General features: G+C 27.5%; 1 protein-coding gene across 4 annotated transcripts in view; it reads right to left on the bottom strand.

The window, feature by feature from the left end:
* Dll (homeotic protein distal-less) overlaps positions 1-14,481 on the bottom strand; it is a 144,987-nt gene that overhangs the window by 121,699 nt on the left and 8,807 nt on the right. For 2 of the 4 annotated variants that reach the window (XM_075311162.1, XM_075311161.1), the window contains exon 2: positions 10,323-10,349. The exons of the other annotated variants lie outside the window; for them this stretch is intronic. In XM_075311162.1, the coding sequence (XP_075167277.1) occupies positions 10,323-10,349 (27 nt within the window). The remainder of the gene's footprint in view (positions 1-10,322; positions 10,350-14,481) is intronic. 4 annotated transcript variants of the gene reach the window in all.

The following is a 14,481-nucleotide window of genomic DNA, read 5'->3' as shown; positions in this document are numbered from 1 at the left end:
CAACACTTTATTTTAAAGACGTTTTATACTTGAAACACAGCATAATTTCTACTAGAAGTCGAGTCTTAATTTGAAAAATAAAGTCGTCGTTAACTTGTTTTTAAAGGACTTTGATAGCATATGAAGAAAAAAAGCTAAAAAAGCGAAAAATTAAAATTTGCTTCCTAGAAGCAAGTACATAAAACCCGATTTTAAAAGAGAATTGTGTCTTAAAAGTATCCTTAGTTGTATTATCCGCTTCTTTGGCTCGGAATCAATACCAAATTTTATAAAGTAAAGACAAAATCTTTGGAACCGGGTATGCTTTTTTTCAGTGCAGTTAGATTACTCGTTTACGTTATTGCCACCGATTCATGAAGTGTGGATGCACTGCCTACTTTATTGTATACCAAAAAGCGCAACTAAACTCTTACTGCTGGGATGTTTGTCGAAACCCTGTTCTTTTCTCGGAAATTGTGTATCTGATTTCGGAAAGCATGTTATGTTTGACGCTGTGAAAAAGTAACATGGTGCTCTTGAAACATGTTTGAGGTGATCATATTCCTTCTCTGGGTGTAAGTTAATTCTTAACTAGAGTTTCTAAGGTTTGTGAATAATATTTCTCCCCATTTTAGTGCATTTAATTAGCGTACAAAACAAACAAATTATTAAAGTCAAGGACATTTTCCTTTTTGAGAAATTTTAGCTAAAACATAATAGTCCCACCAAAAACAAAATTGGAAGTTGTTCTAAAGGCACAACATTAAAAGCACTTCCAAAAATTCCCTACAAAAGATGTTCTTTATTTTACCTACAGGAAGTTCTTTTAATTTTATTTTTTATAACTTTCATGTTTCGTATTTAATGGTTAATTTTTACTTGTTTTTTTTTTTTTTTTTTTTTTTGTTTTTTGTTTCAAGACAAGCCCATGTTAATGTCATCGCTCCTGGGCCAATTTTGCACCACTTCCGGATCGAAAAAGAACATCTTCACTACTTTTTCGACAGGGATGTCCATGAAGTAAAACAAAATACAATTGGTTTTAGTACCCAGTTGGGTCGAAATCGTGTACCGAAAATGTTTATATTTTGTTAGAGTTTTTTGAATTTCTACGAAAATGTTAAACTTTTATCACCAAAAAAATGTTTGTTACAAATTTTTATTTTTTCAATAAAAAAATATTTTTGAACCAACAACACAGTCCATTTCGTTTATATCAAGCACTGTTCGTTTCTGACTTTAAGTTCATAGTAAAAATTTAATATAGTATGTAATGTTGAACATCTTTTCGGAATCTTCCGAACATATCTGGTATATATGTAAAAAAAAAAATTTTTGGTGTTCGGTCGAAGCTGGGATCGAACCCATGACTTTTGACATGCAAGGGGGACTTAGCAACCACTGCTTCACGGTGCCCACCTAAATGTATGTTTCTGTTAGATAAAGTTTGTTTAATCGGCTCGTGGGCGCCGCAAGCTATGCTATATAAATATTACTTATATGATAATTGTCTATTGATAACAATGACAGCTACATAGCCCAGTGGATAGTGTGTTGGCTTACAAATTGCATGATCCGCGGTTCGATTCTCCGTCCAGGCGAAAGGCAAAATTTAAAAAATTTATAAAACCGAATAATTTCTTCTACATTGTTGGTATTACAGAAAAAGATGCTAAGAACTAAAAAAAAAAAAATATTAACTTTGTCATTCCGTTTGTAACACATCGAAATATTGCTCTAAGACCCCATAAAGTATATATATTCTGGGTCGTGGTGAAATTCTGAGTCGATCTAAGCATGTCCGTCCGTCCGTCCGTCCGTCCGTCTGTCCGTCTGTCCGGCTGTCCGTCCGTCTGTGGAAATCACGCTAACTTCCGAACGAAACAAGCTATCGACTTGAAACTTGGCACAAGTAGTTGTTATTGATGTAGGTCGGATGGTATTGAAAATGGGCCATATCGGACCACGTTGACGTATAGCCCCCATATAAACCGATCCCCAAATTTGGCTTGGGGAGCCTCCCGGAGCAGCAAAATTCACCCGATCCGGTTGAAATTTGGTACGTGGTCTTAGTATACGGTCTCTAACAACCATGCAAAAATTGGTCCATATCGGTCCATAATTATATATAGCCCCCATATAAACCGATCGCCAAGATTTGACCTCCGGAGCCTCTTGGAGGGGAAAAATTCATCCGATCCGGTTGAAATGTGGTACCTGATGTTAGTATACGGTCTCTAACAACCATGCAAAAATTGGTCCATATCGGTCCATAATTATATATAGCCCCCATATAAACCGATCCCCAGATTTGACCTCCGGAGCCTCTTGGAGGGGCAAAAATCATCCGATCCTGTTGAAATTTGGTACCTGATGTTAGTATACGGCCTCTAACAACCATGCAAAAATTGGTCCATATCGGTTCATAATTATATATAGCTCCCATATAAACCGATCCCCAGATTTGACCTCAGGAGCCTCTTGGAGGAGCGAAATTCATCCGATCCAGTTGAAATTTGGTACATGGTGTTAGTATATGGTATCTAACAACCATGCAAAAATTGGTCCATATCGGTCCATGATTATATATAGCAAAAGTCATCCGATGCGGTTGAAATTTGGTACATTTTGTCAATATATGGCCTCTAACAGCCATGTAAAAATTGGTCAATATCGGTCTTTAGTTATATATAGCCGATGACTTATTACACAAAAATTGGTCCATATCGCCAAAAATAATCTACCAAAACTTTATTTCCATAGAAAATTTTGTCAAATTTTATTACTATAGAAAGTTGTGTCAAAATTTCATTTCTATAGAAAGTTTTGTCAAACGTTTATTTCTATAGAAATGTTTGTCAAAATTTTATTTCCATAGAAAGTTTTGTCAAAATTTTATTTTTATAGAAAATTTTGTAAAAAATTTATTTCTGTAGAAAATTTTGTCAACATTTTATTTCTATACAAAATTTTGTCAACATTTTACTTCCATAGAAAATTTTGTCAACATTTTATTTCTATAGAAAATTTTGTCAAATTTTTATTTCTATAGAAAATTTTGTCAAATTTTTATTTCTATAGAAAATTTTGTCAAGTTTTCATTTCTATAGAAAATTTTGTCAAACTATATTATATACGTATTTAATCGGCCTTTTTTGTTTAATATATACCCCGTATGGGCTAACTTACAATTTAGAAGACAGTGTTAAAAAGTTTTACGATACCTTGCCATCGGCAAGTGTTATCGCAACCCAAGTAATTCGATTGTGGATGACAGCCTTTAGTAGAAGTTCCTACGCAATCCATGGTGGAGGGTACATAAGATTCGGCCTGGCCGAACTTACGGCCGTATATACGTGTTGTTATTGTTATTGATTTTTATTTTAATTAAAAAATATATTTGAAACAATTTTTGTTAATTGAAAATTTAAAAAAAAAAAACTTAAATTGATTAAGATCGGATAAAAATGCGACCTATACACAAACCTTCATATGCAAAAAACTAAAGAAAACTTCTAGCCTACTTTTACAAAAGAAAATTATAAAGTAATGAAAATGATCCTTGATGTTAGGAAACACTTTTATATTCGTTAAGTTTACAAAAACCTTTCGCTGACTAACCAAAATAATAAATGAAAAGTTAAATGTTTTATGGGAATATCGTGAAAAAAATTAAATAAATTATATTCAATTTTTTCCATAATGCGTTGTTAAAATAAATTTATTGAAATTTTGCTTTTGCTTTTGAATTTGGACATTTAAGTTTTCGTTAACATGTTTTTAAAGGACTTTAATAGCAAATAAAGAAAAAAGCTGACAAAAACGAATGAATTAAAATTTGTTTCCTACAATCAAATATACGAAATTCAAATTTAAAAGAGAATTCTGTCTTAAAAGTATCCTTGCTTCAATTATCCTCTTCTTTGGATCGGAATCAATAACAAAATCATTCATGTATAGACAAAATCGTTGGAACCGGTCTTGCTTTTTCCAGTGCATTCGAAAGAAACTCAGTCACTCAAATTCGAAACAATTTGGCTTCTCCTCCTTTCTAAAGATCGTTTCATTTGTTTGAGAATTTTAATAATTTTTTTTTATTTTTTCCTTGACAGCCAAATATGAAGTGACTTGCCTTTCGAAATAGATTAATCAAAATCAATTTTCTTTGGTTTGGAATACAAAAGAAAGCTTTGGTTCGATATACAGAAACAGGACATTATAGCCGATCTGCATATCAAATAAAATATGTCATATAAAATATTTGTATATAAAAGAAATTTGTCCTTAATATGGTATAATTTTTACCCTAAACTGTAGATAACATATCCTGGCTTTTAAATCAATAATTTATTCTACACCTTTGATTCCACAGTTATATTTTAAAAGACCCCGATAAAACCCCTCATTTCATTTTATTTATCAAAAACTAATATCACTTTAAATGAATTCAAAAGTTACCACCTACCGGCGCATTGATAAAAAAAGCTTTCAAAAAAATCCTTAAGGGATTCAATCAGTTTTCCATCGGTACTCAAATAAACATTTAACGTAATACAATTATATAGTGAGTGTTATAGAAATATTATGTTAACACAAGGGAAAAAATTACACGAAAAAATATTTGTGTTTTTTTTTTTAAACAAAAAAAAAAAAAAATACGTTTGCTTGAAATTTTCATTGAATTTTAACCACAACCATCATTACCCTCCCTTGGGAGATATTCAGTTATGAAGAACTAACTTTATAAATAAATAAAACTGGGAATAAAACTATATGTACTGTCTGACAGTCAGACCGCCAGGCTAATGCCGTATGTATTGATAACAATTCAAAGTTCATTTGACCGCAACGCAGTGTCTGTGCGTTATGTTATTTTGCGTGGTTTCCCTCTTAGATCTATGGGTCATGTGTTTACATAGCTGTTTATGTGCGTGTGTGTGTGTTTTCATGTGTATAGTTAAACACGGAAACGGAAGTGGTAGCACACACACACATACGCCTGCTTATATAGTATGAATATTTGCGTGCAGGAATATTTTTAAAAGCAAACACACATCCCAACATTTATAAAATATAACTATAAAAATATTTTTTTTTTTTTTGAAAATATGTACATATTTCAATTGCAAACAAAAAACTGAAAAGAAAACGATCACAAAATCGACAGTTAAACATTATGATATGCTTTGTATCGTGTTTTATCGCCTATATGTATTTCCAATTTATATACATGGCATAGAATTTTTCTTAAACCACATATAGGTTCACCATATGTTTGGTGTTTTTGGTAAACCACAATGGCGTGCGTATGGTCAAGTGTGTATTTTGCGTGCAAAAATTCACATTGAATTTCATTTTTAAAAAATTAAAAAAGTTGTGTTGTTTTTTTTTTGTTTTTTTTTTATATAAACAAAAATATTTGTTAAAGCTTTGTGAAAACGATGATACCTATTCACATTGAAAATATTATAAAAAACAAATAAATAAATAAACAATTAAGTAAAGTAGATAGTCGGGCGGGGCCGACTATACATACCCTAAACCACCATTACAGAATTAGTAATCACAAGCATTTGTGGGGTAACATATAGGTCTGGGAGATAAACCACAGTTGCATATTGAAGAAAATTAAGGAGTACATGTCTATGGGTGCTCTGTGTCAATCTGACTATAGCTCATAGTCAATGTTCGGTTTACCCTACAAGGACAAAAAAAGTTCCCTACTTTCCCATACATTCCCAAACAATTTTCCCTACTAAATGTTTCGTTAAATTAAAAAAAAATTATTTTATTATATTTTATTATTATTTTTTTATTTTATTTTAATATTACTTTATTATCTTAAAACATGAATATGCAACGTATATAACTTAGAAGATAAATTTGTATTACCACCACGGTTGCCACAGTTGGAAGAATACTACCCAAATTAGTAATCTTTTTGTTAAATCTCTATAAAAATAAAATTGTGGAAAAAGTTTCTATAGACAATTTTTTGTGAGAAATTTTTCTATAGAAATAAAATGTTGACAATAAATTCTATAGAAATAAAATTTTGAGAAAAAATTCCATAGAAATAAAATTTTGAGAAAATATTTTATAGAAATAATATTTTGAAAAAAAAAAATTCTATAGAAATACAATTTTGACAAAATGTTCTATAGAAATAAAATATTGACAAAATTTTCTACAGGAATAAAGTCTACCACACATTGTTAAAGATCAAGCCTTGCCGGCTTCTAATTTCCTCCTCTAGAGCCACCAAAATGTAAAAAATTTTTACAAATTGTGTTGAGTGAAAATGTCCTACATTGTGGCCCTACGTCCCTGCAAGACGCTAAATATTAGAAAAACCCTACATATAGGCAATTTCCCCTACTTCTAGCAACACTGGCTGTGTTGGTATTGCGCCTACGGAGTTAGTATGCCACTAATATTGAGCCCATTATTAAAAAAAGAGAAAATCGTTAAATTAGTGTGGGTAATAAATACTAATTTGTAAAAATCGAGCAATATTCTTATGTAAGAGCTACAAGTACGTATAAGTACGATCGGCTAGTATAGTAAAATTTGAAATTTGAGTAACATTGGTTAATAAATAAGAGTACTATGGCCAAATATGGGAAAATCGAGCGATGCATATATATGAAAGCTATATCTAAATCTAAACCAATTTGCATAATATTTTGCGGGTTTGATTAATACCACAAAAGGTTACCTTGTGCAAGATTTGAGTAAGATCAGTTAAGAAATGAGGCCTGTATGGTCAAAAATAAGGTTATTAGGGGCGAATTTTTCAAAATCGGGTGATACATATACGGGAGCTACATCTACATCTGAACCGATTTCGATGAAATTTTGCACATATAGTTAGTACTATAGAGGACTGGATCAAGCCAACTTTTAGTAAGATCGGTTAATAAATAAGGGTTCTATGGCCAAATTTGGGAAAATCGGGATATACATATATGGGAGGACTGGATCAAGCCAACTTTTAGTAAGATCGGTTAATAAATAAGGGTTCTATGACCAAATTTGGGAAAATCGGGATATACATATATATGGGAGCTATATCTAAATCTGAACCGATTTCGATGATTTTTTGCACATATAGTTAGTGCTATAGAAGACTACATTTAGCCAAATTTGGGTAAGATCGGTTGATAAATAAGGGTTTTATGGCCAAATTTAGAAAAATCGGGCGGTACATATATATGGGAGCTATAGCTAAATCTGAACCGATTTCGATGATTTTTTGCACAAATAGTTAGTGCTATAGAAGATTACATTTAGCCAACTTTGAGTAAGATCGGTTGATAAATAAAGTTTTTGTGGCCAAATTTAGGAAAATCGGGCGATACATATATATGAGAGCTATATCTAAATCTGAACCGATTTGGATGAAATTTTGCAGACTTGAAGGGCGATGAAAAGTATTACCCTTTGCCAAATTTGGTGATGATCCGTTTGAAAAAACGTGCAACGCGACCCCATTTGTCGAAATCGGGCGATACATATATATGGGAGCTATATCTAAATTTGATCCGATTTCTTCCAAATTCAATAGCGTTCGTCCTTGTGCCCAAAAAAACTCCCTGTACCAAATTTCATCAAAATCGGTTAATAATTGCGACCGGAATCCTGTGAACAACAAATACATGGACAGACCGACGGACGGACACCAAGCGCTAGATCGACTCAGGAGGTGATTCTGAGTCGATCGGTATATATTTTATGGGGTCTAAAATCAATATTTCTGGTAGGCACATTTTTTGGCCGATCAAACTTATTATACCCTGACCACTATGTGGTTTAGGGTATAAAAATTAAAGTGTCAATCGTTACATTGCATGTCACAAATTTGAAAAATATTTTATAATAAAGGTCAATTTCGATTTAGTTTTTCTTTGGCTATACTTGTCATAAGTAAAAAATTCGATGATATTTTTGTACATTTGATGATCAGTTAAAAATCAGAAAATATCATAATAGATTACTTTGTGCCAAATTTACATATTATGGATTTGGAAGGTCATATTGTTGAGAGCACTGGAAATTCGTGTCCTAACTTTCATACAGAATATTTCTATTTAAATCGATATTTTTTTCATTTAGTATGAAATATTGTTTTATTTATTTATTTTTTTTTGTGACCATATTAGAGGCATAAAATTTTAGTGTACTAAGCAAAAAGTCCATCGTAAACTGATACTCAATTTAACATATTTTTATTGCCAGAAAATATTTGAAATTATTTTTTTCGATTTTTTTCAAAGCTCTATTTTGCTTATCCCAGAATCGCAGAAGAATCATTTCATATGATTTTCAAATATGGTAAGAATGCACTATAACACTTGTCATGATTTGGTGCCTTGCTTTTTGATAAATTTCTCTTTAATGACAAGGTGTCATTACGTAAATGGCCAAAGGAAAAGAAAAGAAAGAAAATTTTAGTTAATTTTTGAAAAAATAAATAATCTATATTTTTGGAAAATTTGAAGATGTCACACCGATTTCACAAAAATAAGTAAATAATTTTCGACAAATTCAAAAAAAAAATATATATATAGACAAAATTTATAGTTTTCACTTATTAAAAAAATTTCGTAGTTTTAAAGAATAAAATTTAGTTCAAAATTGCAAAAATTATTGGTAAAATTTACAAATCTTGTGAGAGACACGAGATAGTTAATCGTTATGCTTCATTTGTGTATAATTGTTTCCTCTGTTTTAGTTAATTTAACTAATGTACGCAAAAATATATTAAAGTCATGGAAATTTTCTTACAACGTAATAATTCAATGAACTAAAATAGAATTAAAAGGGCTCTAGTGAAAAATAGGCTTCACTTTTTTTTTTTTTGGAGTGCAAGTCATAAAATTTTCTTTATTTTAACATCGCATTTTGGAAATCTGAAAAAATGGAGTACAAACTAGTTCCTATTTTCGCACAAAGTAGTTTAGGGAAAAATATAAGAGTCTATTTTTTTCTGTATATGCTTGTGGTGAAAATATGTGCAATTATAATGTTTTGCTCTTTGCCAAACCCCTCTGTTTTAATCGGAATTCTGGATGCCAATTTTAGCTCAATATCAAATATAATTATAATTATAGAGGTTTTCTGAGAAAAATTTAGAATAATTTCCATTATTAAGTCCAAATGCTCTCTTTTCAAAAATTTTTTCTTTAGGTATTTCAGGTCAGGTTGTTATATATAAAAAAAAATGAGACGAATGAACCTTAACAATTTCTTTATATATTATATACCTAAATGACAATAAAAAAATTCCCCCCCATTTCTTCCCATCAATAGTTGTATGCGCTTGTTTAAATTTTTTTTCTTTGGAACTTTTAGTTTCTTCTGCAAAAAAAAAAAAAAAAAAAAAAAACAATTGTTGTTATTCTATTGTTGTTGTCGTAGTCATTTTGACTGTGGGTTGTTTATTTCCCTTCAGTATCATGGTATACAATAAAATAAATAAAATAAAAACAAGGCATTAAAACACGCAAACTGTTGTAAGCATTTTATTTGCTGGAAATATATTTTTTTTTATTTATTGCGATTTGACTTTTTTGCATGCAGAACTATGGCTAATCTGTTTTTTTATTTTTTTATCTTAGTTACTTTAAAAATAAAATATCATGATACAAGAGAAATTGATATAGAAGGCCCTTCTGGGAATACGGTATCATATATCCTTGTAACACATTTCTAGGAAATGGATTGATATGTTTCTTAATGTAATCACATATTCTTAATGGTCTGGACGATTTCCATGTCATTTCAGCAGCTATGCAGCAAAAAAAAAATTTTACATCTAAAACTGTTTCTTGCAGACATACGATTTATTTTCACTTCATAAGAAGATCTTTTAAAATAATATTTATATATATTTTTTTTTGCGCCGATTTTGCAAAAAAAAAAGTTATGGAAGATGAAATTTCCCAAAATATTTTGAAAATTAATTTTTTTTAATTTTAATTGTTTTTTTTTCTTATTTTTTAAATGAAATACGAAATACTGAAATAGCATCACTAATGCAAAATCAATGCTGCGGATTCTTATAAAGATGACTTCCGCACTATTAGCAAGCCTATGTAAAATTCATTACTTCTGATCGAAAACGAATACTTTTTTTTAGTTTTTAAAAATAATATTTTGTTGGATATTCATGAAAAAATATCAAATAAATATTGAAATATTATTAAAAATTAAAATTCCACAAAAAATGCAACATGCTACTGCAAATGCATTAAAAGTTTTGGAAAATTTTGCTATTATATAGATACCATGCATTACAAAAATTTTATTGTGTTAATGTTAAAAAAATATTTACTAAAAACCTTTTGATTATATCCCCATAAAGATTTCTGAAAAAACAATAGAAAAAGGATCATAATTAGATTTAATTTTAAATGGAAGAATAACACAAAAATAAAAATATATTTACAAATTATTTTTGTTTTATTTAAGAACTAAAGATGGAGAAGAATTAAAAATCTACATGAGAAATAAAAGAGAAAAACAAAATATATCTATTTTTAAAACAAATTAACAACAAGGAGAACAATTTTTGACTGATTTTTGACTAAAGGAAGTTGACGGAATAAAACAAAACATCCAACAAAATTCGATTATAGGCCATCTACACTTGCACCTTGCTATGATCGACTTTAATATTGAATAATTTTACAATATTTCAATATCTATATTCGTTTGAATACTAGCTTAATTAAAAGAAAACCATTTTTGATTTATATACATTATCGTTAAATTACCTGATATATTAAATCTTTGGAGTAAAAATAAAAAAATAGGCTCAGACTTATTTTGAGGATTTTGCATCTATGGTTTAAAGTGTTTTCTATTTAATTAAGAAAAAAATTTATTTTCCCCAATTTTACATAAAAGTCGGATTTTTAACACACATTTTTTGTACATGAATATATTTGCAAGAATGTCACAAAAAATGAAAATTTGGTAAAAGAGGTGTGTATCCTAATTTTCATTTTCAGGTTAGGCAGATAGCTCCCTAAAAAAATGTCTTTATTTTAAAGAAGCCAAATCTTTGGCTCGGAATCAATATCAAAATCCTTAAGGAAATTCTTCGAATTCAAGTAAAATTTTTTTTAGTGTAAGTAAATATTTTTCGTCAAATTGATGAAACTTTATTAGACATTATTAATTTGTTTCACTTGTTAACGAAAATTGTGTGGTTTGAAGGAAAACATAGAAGTTCAAAATTTCAAAATGTATTTAGCGCAATATAAAGATCAAGATACACTTGTGGTAAAATTAAAAAATTTTAAGAAATTCTGAACTATTTTTTGAGAAATAATACACAGAAAAAAATTTCACGAAAATTTTTCAAATTAAAATCTTAATTGAGTTTTAAAAAATATTCAATTAAAAATTTAATTGAGTCAACAAATTTTTTAATTGAAATAAAAAACAATCACACAAATTAATAGTATCAATTAATTTTTTAATTGACTGTCAATTAATTTTTTAATTGACTGTCAATTAATCTTTTAATTAATACTATCATTTCGGTGATTGAAGACATTTCAATTAAAAAATTAATTGGATCAATTAATTTCGTGATTGATTCAGAAAAAATTTATTGTGTGTAAATAATAATAGAATTTAGTAAATCTTTATACTTCATTTGCGTATAACTCGATCGCCTTTTTCCATATAAATCGAAACAAAAATGAAAATCACAAAATTGCCTGAATGGATTATATTCGGCACATCGATCTGAGGGTGTAATCTTGGGATTTATGGAAAGAGGGTAGAAGCCCATCAAAACAAAACAAAATTTTCGATAGAAATAACATTTTGACAAAATTTTCTATAAAAATAAAAGTTGGACAAAATTTTCTATAGAAAAAATTTTGAAGAAATTTTCTATAGAAATAAAATTTGGACAAAAGTTTCTATAGAAATAAAATTTTGACAAAACTCTCTGTAAAAATAAAATTTTGACAAAATTTTCTATAGAAATAAAATTTGGACAAAAGTTTCTATAGAAATAAAAATTTGATAAAATATTCTATAGAAATAAAATTTTTACAAAATTTTCTATAGAAATAAAATTTTTACAAAATTTTCTATAGAAATAACATTTTGAAATAATTTTCTATAGATATAAAATTTGGATAAAATTTTCTATAGAAATAAAATTTGGACAAAATTTTCTATAGAAATAAAAATTTGACAAAATGTTCTATAGAAATAAAATTTTGACCAAATTGTCTATAGAAATAAAACTTGGACAAAATTTCCTATAGAAATAAAATTTTGACAAATTTTACCATAGAAATAAAATTTGGACAAATTTTTCTAAGAAATACAATTTTGACAAAATTTTCTGTAGAAATAAAATTTTGACAAAATTTTCTATAGAAATAAAATTTTGACAAATTTTTCTATAGAAATAAAATTTTGACAAAATTGTCTATTGAAATAAAATTTGGACAAATTTTTCTATAGAAATAACATCTTGCAAAAATTTTCTATATAAATAAAATTTTGACAAAATTTTCTATATAAATAAAATTAGACAAAATTTTCTATATAAATAAAATTTTGACAAAATTTTCTATATAAATAAAATTTTGACAAAATTTTCTATAGCATTTTGACAAAATTGTCTATAGAAATAAAATTTGGATAAATTTTTCTATAGAAATACAATTTTGAATAAAATTTTCTATAGAAATACCATTTTGATTAAAAGTTTCTATAGAAATAAAATTTTGAAAAAATTTTCTATAGAAATAAAATTTTTACCAAATTGTCTATAGAAATAAAATATGGACAAAATTTTCTACAGAAATAAAATTTTTGACAAAATTCTCTATAGAAATAAAATGTGGACAAAATTTTCCATAGAAATAAATTTTTGACAAAATTTTCTATAGAAATAAAATTTGGACAAAATTTTCTATAGAAATAAAATTTTGATAAAATTTTCTACAGAAATAAAATTTGGCAAAATTTTCTATAGAAATAAAATTTGAACAAAATTTTCTATAGAAATAAAATTTTGGCAGAATTTTCTATAGAAATTAAATTTGGACAAAATTTTCTATAGAAATAAAATTTGAACAAAATTTTCTACAGAAATATAATTTTGACAAAATTTGCTATAGAACGAAAATTTGAACAAAATTTTCTATAGAAATAGAATTTTGACAACATTTTCTATAGAAATAAAATTTTGACAAAATTTTCTATAGAAATAAAATTTGGACAAAATTTTCTATAGAAATAAAATTTGGACAAAATTTTCTATAGAAACAAAACTTGGACAAAATTTGCTATAGAAATAAAATTTGGACAAAATTTTCTATAGAAATAAAATTTGGACAAAATTTTCTGTAAAAATAAAATTTGGACAAAATTTTCTATAGAAATAAAATTTTGACAAAATTTTCTATAGAAATAACATTTTGACAGAAATAAAATCTTGACAAACTTTTGCATAGAAATAAAATTTGGACAAAATTGTCTATAGAAATAAAATTTGGACAAAATTTTCTATAGAAATAAAATTTGGACATAATTTTCCATAGAAACAAAATTTGGACAAAATTTTCTATAGAAATAAAATTTGGACAAAATTTTCTATAGAAATAAAATTTTGACAAAATTTTCTGTAAAAATAAAATTTGGACAAAATTTGCTATAGAAATAAAATTTTGACAAAATTTTCTATAGAAATAAAATTTTGACAAAATTTTCTATAGAAATAAAATTTTGACAAAATTTTCTATAGAAATAAAATTTTGACAAAATTTTCTATAGAAATAAAATTTGAACAAAATTATCTATAGAAATATAATTTGGACAAAATTTTCTATAGAAATAAAATTTTGACAAAATTTTCTATAGAAATTAAATTTGTACAAAATTTTCTATAGAAATAAAATTTTAACAAAACTTTCTATAGAAATAAAATGTTGACAAAATTTTCTATCGAAATAAAATTTTGACAAAATTTTCTGAAAAAATAAAATTTACACAACATTTTTTCTAAACGAGATTTCAAGATCTCAAACGAAAACTTTATTTCATATTTACTTCCGATTCTTTAATGATTTTCAGAGTTCCCGAGAGCAAAATGTTATTTTTGACAGTGAACATGTAACAAGTTTGTAATAACTATGTTATTTATGTATCTGATTTTGACAAGATTGAAATATTTCGTAAAATAAATATTTTGTAAAAAGCGAAGGCAAAGTAACACCACGACTTATATATTCTTAAATATTCTATATCAAAATTCAGGTTTTAATTTAAGCCACTGGACCACTGAAGTTTTCATACTCCAGAACTGTCAAACTAATCAGGAATTAATTGTCTATTTATGAAATCAATCCAATACGGTCGGTCCAATGGAATTCTTAAATATCAAGTCTTTTTTTTCTCAGCATTACCTTCATCTGTTTTTTCCTTGCTCATTGTTATAGTTTTTTATTTTCTATTTCAGTGCTT

This window comes from Haematobia irritans, chromosome 5 (assembly GCF_050003625.1).
Source record: "Haematobia irritans isolate KBUSLIRL chromosome 5, ASM5000362v1, whole genome shotgun sequence".
Classification (NCBI taxonomy): Eukaryota; Metazoa; Arthropoda; class Insecta; order Diptera; family Muscidae; genus Haematobia; species Haematobia irritans.
Note: the sequence above shows the minus strand (reverse complement) of the source record. Positions and strands in the feature narration are given on the sequence as shown.